Source organism: Cydia pomonella, chromosome 13, assembly GCF_033807575.1.
Source record: "Cydia pomonella isolate Wapato2018A chromosome 13, ilCydPomo1, whole genome shotgun sequence".
In the NCBI taxonomy this organism is placed as follows: domain Eukaryota; kingdom Metazoa; phylum Arthropoda; class Insecta; order Lepidoptera; family Tortricidae; genus Cydia; species Cydia pomonella.
In genome coordinates this window covers 21,696,805-21,714,165 of record NC_084715.1, presented here as the reverse complement: position 1 = coordinate 21,714,165, position 17,361 = coordinate 21,696,805, and the positions used below count along the sequence as shown (strand labels likewise).

The 17,361-nt window shown below is 38.5% G+C and overlaps 1 protein-coding gene across 2 annotated transcripts; it reads right to left on the bottom strand.

Annotated features, from left to right (window-relative positions):
• On the bottom strand, positions 1 to 16,022 carry LOC133524516 (ecdysone oxidase-like). 2 transcript variants are annotated; one of them, XM_061860595.1, is made up of 4 exons: positions 13,869 to 16,022; positions 11,399 to 11,517; positions 10,120 to 10,250; positions 1 to 1,730 (listed from the first exon to the last, which is right to left on the bottom strand). In XM_061860595.1, the coding sequence occupies exons 1-4, from the start codon at positions 13,889 to 13,891 to the stop codon at positions 123 to 125; spliced, it is 1,881 nt and encodes a 626-aa protein (XP_061716579.1). In that variant the 5' UTR covers positions 13,892 to 16,022; the 3' UTR covers positions 1 to 122. The 2 variants fall into 2 exon arrangements, with proteins under 2 accessions (XP_061716579.1, XP_061716577.1); XM_061860593.1 differs by lacking the exons at positions 11,399 to 11,517; positions 13,869 to 16,022 and having other exon boundaries at positions 10,120 to 10,931.
• Positions 16,023 to 17,361: the final 1,339 nt, after the last annotated feature.

The window sequence follows — 17,361 nt, the reverse complement described above, 5'->3', positions numbered from 1 at the left end:
CAAGTTATTTCCTCTTTATTTTATTGAACCTGTAAAATATATGCATGCCGTGGTTGAGCCTTACAATCCGGTGTTTGAACATGTTAGACGAGCTCATGTTGCGCGGAATAATATCATACTTCTTATTTGGGTCCTTTCAGTATGAAATCGGCGACGCGCTCTCCAATGGCTATCGCGGCGGCGGCGGTGTTGCCGCGAGGCAGCTCCGGCAGCACGCTCAGGTCGGCTACGCGCAGGCGCGTCACCCCGCGCACGCGCAGCTGCTCGTCCACCACCGCCCCCAGCCGCGCGGTGCCCACCGCGTGGAATACCGAGTACGTCAAGTGCCTGATGTAGCAAGTCCAGTACCCCTCACGGTCTGCCGAATACTCAGGACAGCCTGGCAGCTTCAAGTGCAGGATAGACGCGTTGTACGCCACGTACTCCGGCGTTTCTACCAGATGCTCCAGGATCGTAATGCTGCGCAGGATCTCTTCGACGTCCCTCTCGTCCGATAAAAAATTCGGGAAAATAGCAGGATAGTTTAAAGGATCAGTACTGGCCAGACGGATAGTACCGCGAGAGTATGGTCGAAGCACGACGGGTGTGGCCACAATTATGGCCTGGTTCGTATTTACGGCGCTAAGCTGTAGGATAATATCCATGTTAAAACCTGTCGTATTTTGAACTACGCCCTCGAAGCCAGGTATCATATTTTGCCCTATGAATGAATGGACCATTTGAAGTGAAGGAAGCTCGCAGTCAGAGGTATTTTTGATCAGTTTGCGCTGGTCAACGTCGTAGCAGCGAGAGTTGAGTAACAAAGTGATGTCGGTAACTCCGTTGGACGCAAACGGTCCCGTGCGCGATGCACACCACTGTAATAAATCGTCTATACTGTCTCGAGCTCTGAAAGGATTTATTCCAGCCGCATCGAGTCCCCGAGAAACAGGGATGTATATCACAGGCAACACTTGATCGCTGAGGTTATCGCCTACGGGTAGATCAGCACGCACAGGAATATCTAGAGTATTTAAATGAGCTGCCGGTCCTATACCGGAAAGCATCAAGATTTGAGCAGTCCCAATTGTTCCCGCTGAAAGAATTACTTCTTTGTTTGCGTATAGTCGAAGAATCCGCTTTTTCGACCCTTCCCTTGTCATAACCCTGATTCCTGTCGCGTTATTGTTGTCGTCAAAGATGACACCGGTACAATGCGTGTCCTTCGCGACCTTCAACACTCTCTTGACGTCGTCGCGAGCCAAGTAACCGCGCACCGTGCTCATGCGCTCGCCTTCGTACACGTACCCAATAACTTGCGTCACTCCGATTTCCGACTCAGCGTTAACATCGGGATTAAAAGAAATATTAAGAGCCTGAAAACCTTGTACTATTCTGGAATGCCAAGAGTTTCCGGAGTCACCGAAGAATTCTATTTTCATAGTTCCATTGGTGTTGTGATAGGGTATAGAAGTGGCTGGTAACTTATCCAAGTCTTGCAAGCCTTCGTACTTAAGGAAATAGGGCTTGAGATCTTGCCAGGACCAACCTTTGATGCCAAGATCATCGTAGTCGCGTCGATTGCCTCGCGTGTACATCATGTAATTGATACTAGTCGAACCGCCGAGGCACTTGCCGCGGCTGAAGCGGCACTGTTGCTGCTGCGACGATAGGCACGAAACATTATTGGAAATAGTCGGGTACGCCCAATCTATGTCGGATCCCATCAGCACAGTAGCCAATCCAGGAATCTGTAAAGGAATTGAAAGATTGTTGATGATATGTAGTAAATAAATGTTATCTTACACATATCGACCTAGTCCCAAGGAGTACACTCAGTAAAACTTGTGTTATAAGTAGAGGAGGAAGGAGAACATTGGATTGTCGAGAACTACCTCATAAAAAAAAATCTCTTCTTTTCTTTTCCATACAGGCAATTATCATCTATCATTTTGTTTAGTTGTCAGCATCACAGGCCGTTGACCGTTTTGCACGTGCAAAAGTAACTATTTTGATGTGATTCCGAGAGATATAAGCAAGGCGAAAGGCATAAGTTTCTTTATTTATATTTAGTTACGTGTTTTCGAAAGCTAATACTGACGTATTAATTGAGGTAAAATATTAGTTAATTATGTACACATAATTAGGGAACAAGGATGATGAGCATCTATTCTGCTCGTATGGCGAGACCAAAGGTTATTATGGAGTCGGATTTCTTATAAAGAAGAAGTATAAATTAAACATTAAGAGCTTTATCGCTTTAACAGAAAGAATATGTATTTTAAACCTTAGTTCAGGTCTACGCGCCAACTGCAGAATCAACCGAACAACAAATAAACGAATTTTACAATCAACTCCAAATAGCACGTCGACAATGCCACAAACATCAAATTATACTGGGAGATTTCAACGCGCGCGTCGGACAACGTCTGGCTGGAGAAGAAAGAATCCTTGGTAATTACTTCTACGGGAAAAGAGACAATAGAGGCGAAATGCTTCTACAGTTTTGCTGAGAAAATAACCTGTTTATTCTAAATAGCCTCTTTAAAAAAAAAGAAAAACATGTGGACATGGTTATCCCCAAAAAAACGGAAAAGTCAAATAGACTACATATTGACTAATCATAAAGAAAATGACACTATTTTTGAAATATTAAATAGACTATCATTCCCGAGCGATCATCGATTTGTAAGAAGCACAATCATTATGGCAAAGCTAAGGAAAAGTAGAGCTAATTACAGAAATACAAAATCGAAATTAATTACACCGGAAGATAAACAAAATTTCCTTCAAACTTTAAGCAAAACAACGAACACTGCCAATTTAGACAAATGCGAAGATGTAGAGTCTTTTTACAACATTATCAAAAAGTGTATATTAGAGAGCCTTAACTGCACTCAAAATGAACCATCAATAAAACATAATATTATTACGGAAGATATCTTGACATTTTGCGTAATGAGAGAGTGAGACGCAATGCACATTGGACAAAGATCTTAGACTAGTGGAATATCACCCGAAAGGAAGAATTGAGTCACCGGGTGGCCCGGAGGCTCCGGGAAGTCCGATTTTTGCTCATAGCATGACCGGCTAGTCTCCGCTCCGAGCCCGCACCGGGCCACTACAGAGCTCCGGTGATGACGTAATGCTTTCCATAGAAAACGAAGCGCCGGAAGCTCCGGCCCGGCCCTGCCCCTGTGTAGCGTGAGGCAACCTTAAAGCAACTAATAGCAAGAAGACATGAACTAACAACCAAGAAAATACTGACAAAAGAGGAAAAGGAGGAGCGCAGTTACTTATATAAGCATATACATAGACTTATTAAGAAAAAAAATCAAGAATATAGAATAAAAATACTTGAAAACCACCTTATCTCAAATGGCAGCTTGAAAAAAGGTTACAAAGCGCTGGAAAATACCAAAAAATGGATTCCTTGCCTCAATGAAAACTCTACCAACAAAAAGACTTTCTCAAGATCAAAAATAATAGAGACTGCCACATCGTTTTATAAAAACCTCTACTCATCGCAAGATAACAACCAAGAGAAAAATGAACCCATCATCCATGACTCGACAACTTTAGACAGATTCTCTGATTCTGAATTTGATAGGCTAAAATATGACAAAAGTCATGGACCGGACGGTATTCCGAACGAGGCAATAAAAATAGGCAAGTTTCTGCTAGCCCCTCACTTAACAAACTTGTTTAACAAAATCCTAAATGATAAAAAAATACCCACCGACTGGGCAAAGTCAGATATAATATTGTTGTACCATAAGGGAGATCCAGCTAACATAAATAATTACAGACCTATCGGCTTGCAACCGAATATGTATAAATTATTTGCCTCTTGTCTCGAAGAACGCCTAGCAAAATACACTGAAAAACACCAACCACCAGAACAAGCTAGCTTTAGAAAAAGCTTTTCGACAACGGATCACATCCATGCGCTAGAGCAAATCATAGAGAAATATGAAGAACCTGCGGTATTTCCGGACCGATACGACCTTCAAACCTTCAAGAAAAGAGCGTACTCCCATCTTAAAGGCCGGCAACCTCTGGTGTTGCAGGTGTCCATGGGCGGCGGTAATCGCTTACCATCAGGTGATCTGTCGGCTCGTTTGCCTCCTCTACCATAAAAAAAAGAACACCAAAGTCCGCTCTACTTAGCTTTTATCGACTATACGAAAGCGTTCGATTCCATATCTCACAAAAGCATGTCGACAGCTTTATATGAATGTGGCGTACCGTGTGAGACTATAGAGCTTAGGAGTATAAAAGATATTTATAACAAAAGTGTAAAAATGGAAACTAAAGGCTCTGAAATCAAAATCTGCAGAGGAGTCAGGCAGGGAGATCCGCTCTCGCCTAGAATTTTCATTACTGTTCTTGAAAGTATTATGAAAAAACTTGACTGGAAACAGAGAGGTTTAAACATAAAAGGTGTTTGTCTGAGCAATTTGAGATTCGCCGACGATATCGTTCTCTTCTCAGAAACAGCAGTACAACTGGAAAAAATGGTTTGCGAACTTCTCAAAGTCAGCCAAGAAATAGGATTAGAGTTAAATGCCAAGAAGACTGAAATCATGACTAACTCTATAAAAATACCCATCAACGTCAACACTACTCAACTAGAATATGTACAAGATTACATTTATTTGGGTAAACAAATAGCCATCAAGTAATTGAAGTTATTATCACTGTATCGAACGCAGAGTAGCCCACCTGCGTAGACTGCAGACCAAGTTCAGGACATAACATGTGTACTATACACAAGTATACTGGGCCAATTGAGTTATAAAGCCTTGTTTAAAAGCATAAAGAAAGTTTAGGTTCAAAATAAAAAGTATATATTAGGTATGTACACATGATAAATATATATATATTTTAACACGCTACGGAACCCTAAAAAAATCTGAAACCCCGTCAAAAACATTTCATGTAAAATGTTTCCAAGACTAAACTATAAGGCTCGCACTGTCAAAATGTTATCAGATCTCTTATAGAGCCCAGCTTTTAACTCTACAAAGCCCTAACTTCACAAACTCTACACCTTAGTCAAAATATGTGGCTTGGCCGTTTCTTGAGAAAGACTTGTCGGAGATCTAAATACTAGTAATAAAATAACGTTCTAATAAATTATTACAATTCAATGACCATACAAATAAACACAAACAAACCTGATTTCATACAATACACGATTGTATCTATTTTATTAATGTGATTTTACTCCCTGTTGTAAAATATTATTTTTCACAATCCAGCCACGTATTCGCGTCTAACGACAATCCCAAAGTAAACAAATAGTAAATAAAGACGCGATCTCAATTTTAAACTTATTATATTACGTTTTGATCAGTATAAAACAAGCTTTCAAATCGTAGCAAACTTTTTGTATTAAAAGCTTTGTATCATATTTTATCAGTCAAAACTTTTGTGACAAAACTTCAGACCTAACTAAGTAGGCTAGACGACAATAATCTGAAGACGTCTAGTATAGTCAAGTTAAGAAAAAGTATGGAAGTAAGTCGTGTAGTCGTGCTTTTTTTGGATTTGTTAGATGGCGCAACTAGATTGTTTCCCCCGAGTTGCACCGTTTCTATTATGTACGGAAGACCGTTAAATTTTAGGTATAAACTATAAAGTGCCGTAATTTTGGAGTAAATTAAAAGCTATTAGGTTCAAGCTAAGTAGTGTATAGAGAACACCTTGGTGCATAGTATATCTTAATTAAATAGATGTGCAATGTATGATACCCTAAAAAAATTTTTTTTTTCGATTGCGGCTCGAGGATAAGTCAGTCGGTTGGTGCAATCTCAAGTTAAGCTTTTTAAAGCATTATAAACATTCAGTTAACTTTGCACGCCTGGGCAAATTATGGAACATGTATTTTTAATTATTTTGTACATTGTGCTTCGGGGGAAATTAAGAGAGACGTGAAAATTTTAAAAACGGTACTTATCTAAAGACACTACATTTGCACTAAATAAAAAATAGATTTTTTTTACCGGAAGTTTGTCAAAAAGTAAATAGAATTAATCGCAACGAACTGCAAGCGAAGGTGGTTGGCAGCACGCGGCGCGGGGCGCGCGGGGCGGGGAGATAGCGCAGCGCGCAGCTAGGGTTTGCAATATCCGACAATTTTTCGGATCCGGATACATAGAAATAGGATATCAAGAACGACTGTCAAACTTCAAAAGTGCGACCAAAAATGAAATGCAAGTTTGTGCGTAAATTGTCTATGTGAGATCAAAAATAGTGATGTCATGTTACAACATATTAATAATCTATCGGTGTTTGACTGCTTTATCGACTACTTATTCAAATGTGTTTGATTGTATAAAAAAATATTATACGAGTAGGTATGAAGTCGCTTCCCTTATGGTCATATAGGGCCCAAAAGGTGCCTTTGATGAAACCAGCATCATATTTTAGTATGTTGTTAAGCATGTTATTCTGACTAAAAAACCATCGGGAGACAGTTTCTAACGTGGTTAAGTCACCAGTTATGACGTCATCAAAATGGCCGGTGCCGTGTTCAGAATATTGCGTATACCACAGCAAGTATATCACATGTAAGCTTGTGTGGGGTGTCATAAAAAGCAAAATTAAATGCGCTACAATATCGTTTATACATTTAACCTTGTAAATACCATAATTTGTGAGAAATTTTAAGTTTTATTTAAATTTTCCCGAAAAAAAATCCGTTCTTTGTTTTCATCAACTTTACTAGTAACTTTACAGGAAGACATTGTATCAAGATATTAATGCTACATTAATAAGCTATAAAATTCCATTAAACTTTTGAAAATCGGTTTATAAACAAGCAAATTACACTATTTTTGTTCCATACTGGATGACACCACCAAGAGTCGGATGGCTGTTTCAATACAATTTGCAAGGCAAATGATGTTTAAGTAAAGGTAACTTGCTGAACGATATTTATAGTAAAGTAATATTTTCGATAAAAGTATTATTATCAAAATTAAGAATACTGAGATCGTTTTATTGTAGTTTACTCCGGATCTAGCTAGTTAAAGTTACACACTAATTAAACAAAAATATTTATTTTTTTACGTATTATTTTGTCCCAGAGCATGCACCTTCGCATGCGCAAAACATAGTGTATTTAAATCCGTGTTTTACTCACCCACACCCTGTACAGCGTTCTTTGCACTTGCAAGACAATAGCTCCTTGCAGAGGTGTACGCTGGTCCATCATTTTTCTTTCGCCAAGCCTAGTAGCAAGAATCTAGCATTTGTGGGTCGCTATTCAGGTAAATTGGTCCCAATGTGGGTCTGTTAAGCCCTTTTTATATGCTGTAGGAGAGCATCCTGTTGAAGGAATATACTCGATCGCTCTGGTTTTTCCTAAACAAGATCCTCCTCGCAGTATTTACATTACCTATTTGTGTCCCTACTGGGAAGTTATATGTAGGGTTTGCAATTAGAATATTGTGATATTCTAATTATTCGAATATCCACCAAAATAAATATCCGAATAAACTGATTTAGATAACACAGAAATAACGTTTTTAACTATGTTTTAATACAATGATATCACCCCAACTAATTTTAAATGATTACTTGATTACTATAATAGCTAACATAATGTTATCTCTAAAACCGTACTTAATAAGGAGGGTATATATCTGGATTAGCTGGTGCATAGTTGGAAATACATCCAATGCCTCACCTCGTGTTCATTCGTCATGAAATACTAACTATGAAGTGACCCAAAAAGAATCTTGGCCTTTGACACAAGAACAACGTCACTCTGCTCTATTCTGCACCACTCCACGCTAGTTGGATACTCCGAGGGCGTTTTAGGGCTACATCGCTCCTGCGGTATATCTTATCACAGCCCGATTCTCTCCCGTCCACTCCAAGTGACCTGCGAAGTCGTGCGGCTATAATCTCGCTAATTATATTGGGTGCCGCAACTAGCTACTCTAGCTCCCTATTTTTCCTACGCTTTCATCTTCTCTATCTTCATCTCTGATAGGTCCCAGAATATTCCGCCAGAATTTCGTCTTCTTCACTAAGAACTTGTTCTTTTTTTTCTGATTCAGAGTCCAAGTGTAATACTTACCGATGTCATTCATCAAAATCTAATTATTGTCTTATAGACTTGAATCATGGACAGTCTACTGATCAGCTTGGACACTAGAACTCGGCGAAGCGCTGCTGAGCATCTTAGGGCATTTTGGATTCGAACATCTATCTCCTCTTCCCGATTACTTTAGGTAGGTCTTTTCTTTTCGATCTGCGGTGGCAGCATGGTTCTATTTTTATCACTTGTCACTATGCCCTTCATGACAAATGATAAAGAGCCGACCATCTTAGCCCTATTCATTTGGAGATATTCTAGTGGTTGATTATCAGACCAATTTTCTCTCCTTCCTACTCTACTATCCTAGCCTTGGCCTTCAGGTTGCTTTTGTTTTGAGCCTATAGCCCCAAGTCATCAGGATATCCAATGATCTAATGTTTGCATTAAGCAACATTCGCATTCATTGTATAAAGTTACTGCGTGACATGATGTACCTATCAAAATTGATGTGCTGTTAGTATTTGAATTGATTAAATATATGAAAAAACTATATTTAAATGACAAAATGGTATGAAATTATTCATAAATTTCATTAGAAAATTGTTCCGGTTATAGGTCAATAACCATATTTAACGGATCCGTATATCCGGATCTTATGACCCGATATCCGGATATCCGGATCTCAAACCCTACGCGCAGCGATTGTTCCGAGACAGCTTGTTTGACACTTTTGACGGGCAACGAGCACAAATCTTTCTTCTGGCATTAAAACGGAACTATTTTTTTAAACAATCATTGAGTGAACTAAGTAGTCTAACGTTTTCGTAAGTATATGGAAAAACGCGATTTTTCGAATTTAACAAACATTGAGCGTACCTGTATTTAATTTGTTGACTGTCTGTCTGCATACTCAGAAAACCTACTATTTTTGCAGTACATGCCACTACTCGTGCCTCAAGAGCCGTGCTTCGTCGGTGCATCTACGCGCGTTCCTTCTCTTGCCACTAATCACGCGCTTGTCGCTTCTGTGTATTTATTGCTCTACGTTTTTGGTACTTGATTACAAAACTGCATGTTCCGTATAAAAATGCCAATTTTTTATGGGGTGCGAATGTAAACAAAATCAAATGAATATGATTGCATCAATTTCCAATAGTATTAAAATTTCCCCCGAAGTAGAACGACAGTAAAACATGAAAAACTACTTTCCGGGTGTCGCACCATGGTGCGAATTTGACATTGGATTTAGATATTTTTTCTAATTATTTACTCAATTTGCACCGAGTACATTACTTTCCCCAGACCCGCAATGGCCAAAATAGATTTTTTTTAATGTTGTTTTTTTTTTAACCTGTTCCGTAGCTTAAATTAACATAAATAACACGTGCGAATTTAGATATAAGTGTTGTAAAACGTACGCCAAATTACACCGAGTACACCTTTTTTCTCTTCTTAGTTATAACCATTACATTATTTTCAGCCGATTTCACCCCTTTCCGGGGGGGTGAATTTAGTAACGATTGTATAAAGTTCGATTTTTAGCCCATACAAAACAATCCGTAGTGATTTTATTAGTCCTTAGAATTAGTTCCTGACTTTAGTGAAATTTGAGTTAATTTGACCGTACTAGTCTTCCTCTAACCTCGGTAAAGTGACTGGGGTCGCCTCCGACATCCACGAGCAATATATCGGCGTCGCCGAGCGCAAGCCGCGCCGCCGCCCGCACCCACCACTAAGTAGTTGAATGTGGAATTGTCTAGAAACGTCTCGTCTCAAGGCATCTGGGCGGCTACCGGGAAAATCGAAATTCGTCAATTGCGGGCATTTTTCTCTGTCTGTGTTACGTGTTAGTGAGAGTAAAAGAGAAAGATCCCCGCAATTTGCGAATTTCGGTTTTCGCGGTAGGCCCCCTGACCTTGGTAAAGAGGCTTGGGTCGCCTCCGTATAATGCACATCGGCGCCGCCGAGTACGAGCCGCGCAACTACTGGCGCGCTGCCTCCGCCTTAACTGCCGCCTCCGACTCTTCATTAATTAATCCAAGTCAAAGCTGAAACTGTCTTTAAAATGTCTCGTTTCTGAACCTGACCTTAGTAAGGAAGTTTGGGTCGCCTCCGGCGTCCACAAGCAACACATCAGCACCGGCGAGCGCGAGCCGCGCCGCCGCCGGCGCGCCGCCGCCGCCCGCACCCACCACTATGTAGTCGAATGTGGAATTGTCTGTAAATATTTTTTTCAGGTCAGTAAAATTTTGAGAAGAGCAGCCAACCTCATTAGAAATGGTCAGTTTTAGGAATTTCAAGGAGCATTTAGCTCTAATAAACATTGAACTATTATTACTACGTACAGAAGTGACACAAAGAACCAGTGTTTTGCGCTCCCATAGACCAACCTTCAGTCTCACGACTTCGTCATACACATTACTTATGGAAGGTGGAGGAAGGAAAGAAATCTCCATGTACCAAAAAGTGTCATCAAAAAACCTTAAATAGGTGGCGCTACAATACCAAGAATACTTGAACAAAAAAATCAAATCATAGACAGCGCACTTCACTCCGTCAATAACGCCTAGGTTCTTAGCTACTCTAGCGCTACTCTGGAGAGATTTGGAACTATTATTTATAGCCGTCAGCTGGACACTTTTGCAACAGTTCTACCATAAGAGATGTCACTCTTCTTAATTCCACACTCCATAACATTACTTAGCAATGGTTGTTGCTGTATTGACACTTGTCACTTAAAAAATATAGTTTGTTTTGTTATAACGTGCATGCATTTTATTAATTATTTAACATGCGTAGGGATTGCAATCCAGTCCGGCGGATCCGGTAATCCGGCCGGATCCGGCACTTTTCAGGAGCTGCCGGATCCGGTAAAAATCACCGGATCCGGACCGGATCCATTTCGTGATACGCACTTAATATACACGCGATTACATAAAAATTGACCAGGTTCGATTCCCGGTTATGTATGAGAGATTAAAAAAAGATTGAATGTCATTATTATTAAATTAAAAGGAGGTGATGTGATGATGGAAACAGGAGGTGGCCATGGGAACTCTGTGATAAAACAACGCAAACTAATTGTGTTTGGGTATGTCAGAATTGACTCGAAAAGTATTAGTTTCCTGTGTAAAGAAAAGTACAGTCAGCGATAAGATCTTGTACCAAAAATGTATTTTTTGCCAAAAACTTATTCCTTAATTGAACTCTAGTCAAACGTCTATCTTCTAAGAAACGCAGTTTCTTACTTTTACCCATTAGCTGCCCTCAGCAAAAACATCAGACACGCAGTAGGCGGTTAAGCTAATAGCTTAAGACAACTAGACAGCATTTAATTTTATTTTATATAAATAGTCTGCATATTACCTTCAAGCTTAGTGCTATTAGTTTTATCTTCATCGCAGTAATTTTTTTCCGCTTCCAGCTGTGACACACCGAGCAACATCAAGAGTACGAGCCATGCCAGCGGCTGCGGCATTGTGCGTCTGAAAATTGTCAGTTAATAGTTTAGTAATTACCAAGCTACTACTAGGTATAGGAAATTTCATATGCAGGGCAGGCATGAGTTTAAATAAAGTTTCTATAAATTGTGATATCGACATATATAATGATAGCATAGCAGTAATAAAAAATAAATTAATTAGACACTTCATGGGTGACAATAATTCTGGCGCAGGACAAGGCTCGGTGCATTGTTGAATATGTACTCACAGGATTTAACTACTTTTTCTTTTTTTAATTTATTTTTTGTAAAAATGAATCATATATATATATATATATATATAGATCTGTTCTTATGCTGTAGGAACTGTATGTGTAAATTAAGATGGGCAAAAACTTTTTATAATTTATTGTATTTTTATAAGTGAGAACCTGTAATTGGCTCTGTAATTCTATTGGAAGTTCTAGATATATATAGCGCTGTTGGTTTTCCATATACTAAAATAAAATAAAAAATAAAATTAAATTAAATATTATTGGACAAACTGAAATAAATTTCATATACTAAGACATCGCGCTGGATCGGGACAGGTGGCGTTCTCTCGTTTCGGAGGCCAAGATTCTTTTTGGATCGCTGAGCCAAAGCAGTTAGTTATACTAAGACAAAGTAACCATAACCAAGGCCTCCAGTGCCCCAGGCTGGAATCGAACCAGCGTCCTCTGCTATCGCGGCAGGTGCAGGTGCCTGAGCCACTCGGCCACCGGGGTCACGGCGGCATGGTCGAATTTTTCCAAGTATATGCATTTCTTACTGAAGGCGTATAATAAGCCGGCACTGGAGTCTTGGTCACTTTTTCTTAGTAGGTAATAGTATATGACATTTATTTCAGTTTATAATTTATATAGTAGTGTATCTACTTGAAATAAAAACAAATAAAAATATTTTCTGAAAATAATTTAATTTGTTCTAATACTTCTAATAGTATTATTGGATAATCTTGCACACATCGACCAAGTCTCATAGTAAACCCAATAAGGTTGCGGTAGGTTAAGAAAAAATGACATGTAAAATGTTGAATTTTACCAATAAATTTCTGATTCTGATTCTGATTCTGATTCTGTGGCTACTAGACGAGGATATAGATACATATAATTATAATAGATTAATATTATAGGACATTATTACACAAATTGACTAAGTCCCACAGTAAGCTCAATAAGGCTTGTGTTGAGGGTACTTAGACAACGATATATATAATATATAAATATCTATAAATACTTAGATACATAGAAAACACCCATGACTCAGGAACAAATATCCATGCTCATCACACAAATACATGCCCTTACCAGGATTTGAACCCGGGACCATCAGCTTCGTAGGCAGGGTCACTACCCACTAGGCCAAACCGGCCAAATAGATATGTAGATACAAATAAATACTTGAATACATAGAAACATCCACAACTCACGAACAAACGTATGTGATTAGATTAACAAACAATAGTACATTGTGCAACGAGGGAGGTAAGTGAAATATTGTACGATAGTCTATTATCTATATCTTCGAACAAGTGTGATGAAAATAAATGTCCTTACCAAGATGTGAACCCGGAACCTCCTGCTTGTCAGGCAGGGTCACTACCGACTAGGCTAGAAATCCGTTAGTATTATTAAAGAAAATAATAATCTTTTCAACACACTTACTCGAAAAAGATCTTATTCCACGCAGATATACTGAAGAATAAATGCCTATATTGTCTCCGCGGGAGTTATGGATTGTGAAAAAAAAGTTATTAACTCACGAGTGAGTTAAGGTTTTTTTTTTTAATTGTCACTAATTTATACGAACAAGTAGATATCAATGAGTTTTACTTTTAAAATTCTGACGCAATATTTTTTGTGTATGTTAATAAATATTTAATTTGTTTAATTTAATAGCCGTTTAAAAAATACACAGTTATAATGCAGGTTCGAATATAGAAACCACCACGGCAGAGTTCGAGACGTTTATTGTTAAGAAAATCGCACCACAGTAAATATTACAGGAACAGTATGATAAGCGTTAGCTAAAACTAAGAAATTACAAAACTAAAAGAAATGAAATGAATGTATCACAGTAAATGTTATCAAAACAGTACGGCAAGCTAGTACTAAAAGTAAGAAATAACAACGTTTAAGAAAACTAAAAGCTTACAATGAAAAATAATAGTTCAGAGCAAGCGAAACTAAAATAATGCTAAGCGTTTAGAAAATCAAACATATGCAAAACAAGTCAACAGAGTTTACGTTAAGATTTTAACTTTAACAAATAAGCGGCAAACTAGAACTTAGCGTATGAAACTATTTAAAGGCACAACATAACAAAAGAGACTAACTAAATCTTACAACTTACGGTTTACTTAACCTAACAAGCATACGAAACGTAGTGCAATGCCAAAAAGATATCCCGTGCTACGGAAGTATCGATTAGCGCAACTACTCCTAAGTACAACGTGTACGTCCTAGCAGTTAGATAAGTACGTCGCGGCTGACCGGCACTGTACCGTGCTACGGAAGCAACACCGGGCGGTCGCGATGCTTTGCTCGTCAAGTCAGCTACTCCGTCCCATGTCAATGTGATCGGATCGCTGCGCGAGACAAACTGCGCGAGCCGGGGCCGCGCTGTGCCTTATAAAGGCCAGGCGCGGGCGACCGTGCGGGCTGCGCGCGCGCGGGGCAAGGCGGGTTCCTACGATACCGGCCGCATCAAGTATAACACGTATGACTAATATTATTACACCGCGCGGTGGTTTCTTTTACGTTGCATTATACAGTTTTTAATCGTGGCAAAATGAAGGATGAGTCTGTGCCTTCAATGCCTAACTGTCAAAAAATGACAATATGGCGGACGAATGTTTGAAATGACACCGTATTAAAATCATTTCACTTAAAATTTAGTTTTTTCTTCGCAATTGCGATGAAAAACATTGTGTGTATCTCCAGGGGTAATAATATTGCAAGCTCGGGTCTTTAACACCCTCGTTCCGATATTTCACTTACCCCCCTCGTTGCACAATGTATAGTCAAAAGATTTAATTTGAGACCCATTTGGTACCTCGTCACAGTAACAATAGTATGAGGTCTCTTATCTAGCGACTTTCATGTTGTTTGTCACTGTGGTAAGGTACGACATGGGTCACAAACACAAATTAAATCTTTTGTCTGTACTATTAATAGTCTTTACAAAACAGTACACAATATATTTTTCATCACACTTGCTAGAAAAATATATTATTTCATGCAGGTCTACTGAAGGACAAAGGCCTATATTGTTCCCGCGGGAGTTATCGAGTGTGAAAAACATGTTATAACTCCCTAGGGAGTTATAATATTTTTATTGAATGATGTCACCTATTCACAAACCAAGTAGCATAAATAAGTTTTACTTTTAAAATACTGACGTTTATAATTTAATACTTTTGTTTATGTTTAAAATTATTTAATTTGATTAATTTAATTGTGGCTGAATGCCGAATAAGTCTGTGCCTTCGATGCTTAGGCTGTCATAAAATTACAAAATGGCGGACGAATGTTTGATATGTCATTTAAGAATTATTTTGGTTAAAATTTAGTTTTTTCTTTGCAAGTGAGATGAAAAACATTGTGTATAACTCCGGGGGTAAGAATATTGCAAACTTGGGTATTTAATTCCCAATCCACCAATTACCTCTCGTATCCAAAGTTTCACTTACCCCCCTCGTTGCACAATGTACTATTTTGTTTTTATCAGCGGTACTCTTGTCTACTTGAAGGTAAGATTAAGATAAAAGACATTTATTCATGACAGTCACACGCCTACGCCAAAGCTTGGGATTAGTTGTCAAGCGGACCCCAGGCTCCCATGAGCCGTGGCAAAATGCCGGGACAACGCGAGGAAGAAGAGTCACAAACATGTACGAACATGTACAGACAACAAAAGCAGAGAACCAGAACATTAAGTGCGTATCACGAAATGGACCCAACTCAGCATAATGCTAGCTATTCAACCAGCGCTGGTCTGCCGTAGGGCCAATTCAGTGATGCCACGACACATAATAATAATGACATAATTATGTTATAATTTTACATACATTTTCTCTTGAAATTCGATTACGTACCAAAAACAGTAGTGTCTTCTAATAAACTAGCTCGATGGCCCCAAGTAGACGCCAAATATCAAATGATAAAGCAGAATTAGCAGCACCATTTTTATACCTTCGAACGCCGGGTCATAGTTCATTCGAGCTCCCAGATCACTTACAATATGATACACGCATGACAACTCGCTCTTATCACTTTCATAAGACATTAACAAAACCTTACTTTGTTTATTATGGAAGCATGATGTCTATGCTTTCGTATGTCCGACAGGTCGCGTGTCTCAACAGATTCTTCAGAAATTTGTGAGCAGATTCGACAGTAATGTGGATATTTTTGTCGATGCAGTATTTGGATTATTTCTCACAGAATCTACAGCTCATAGAGCCAAAAGTTCGGCTTATAGTGACTCTACCATAGTAAAACTGTCCCTAGCTGAAATTATATTTTAATTATGTGCGTTTATTTGTCTCTGTGTGTGTTTTGGTCATGACGTAAGCCCAAATAAATGAAAAAATTGGTCGACGTGAAATTTACTCGGTACCTGAACGTCCTGAACTCCACCAAATTTGGGGATATAATATATATTATATCCCTATACACATAATTATATAAATAGCTTACTACTTTACTATATTTGATATCGTCTATTAGGTAACGGGATGGTACCCACCTAGAGCTCGTTTACGTTTACCCATTATAAACAGAATTATTTTAGGCCTCTGAATTAGAAAATATTCTAGTATATTGTTCTTGCAGTCATTTTAGATCATTTAACAACCGTTTGTTCGACAATTCGGGGCTCGTCAATGAATTAGACGGTTCACAGTAGATATAAGTATAGTCAGCTTCCACAAAATTGTATATATAACAGAATTTGGTAAGTATGTTAAAATGTTAAGTACAAGGCAGCGCTTGATCGTGCCGTAGATGGGTTCGTAATGATATGCAAAAAGTCATATGTGCTCCTCCCGCGCGTCCGTCCCCTCTCTCGTCCAGCAGCTAGGTAAGGGTGAGTGTAGACATCGCTCCCCGCGGTTTTCATTGACTTTTGGCGAGTTTTGAGTCGTTACTCCTTTATTTGAACTACAGATAGGATTATAACACAAACGGCTATGGGTTCTTTAATTTTGTATCTCCATTTTTGTCTACCGGATTTCGAAAGAAATTAATACTTATTTTTTTATAATTTTTATAAACATTGTCTAAACAAACACTATTTTCGTAACTAGATTGCTATGAAGGATCTTACATATATGAGATCTACATATTTGGGTTCGAATTTGACGTCTCTAAAAACTTTTGTCAGAGAGTTAAATTTTAAATTATTTAATAAAAAAGTTGTGGCCAGAAAACCAGTTTTTTGGCCTAAAATTCTTCAACTTTGATGCCAAATATCTCGAAGATAATGTACTTTGAAGTAAATATGGGATACTATATTGCTTACAGCCGTTGCTGTTAATATTATTATCTACTAAAAACATTAGAAAACTAAGGTATTCAGATCGAAGGTCATTGGCGTTAGGGACCCCCTTAAAGCTTTATCATTTCTATGTTGCTATACAAAATATGGTACTATATGGCACCGTTAGCGTATAATGGGTGTATGTTATTTATGGCGTAAGTAAAATGATAATATAGACTGATTAATTGATTATTAATAGATTTTTTTTCTAAATTGGTACTATTGTAGCCTTTAACCATACAGCAAGATTGATTATTATTGTAATAATGTTTCTTTCCGCCATTGCTCTACGCGACAACATTTC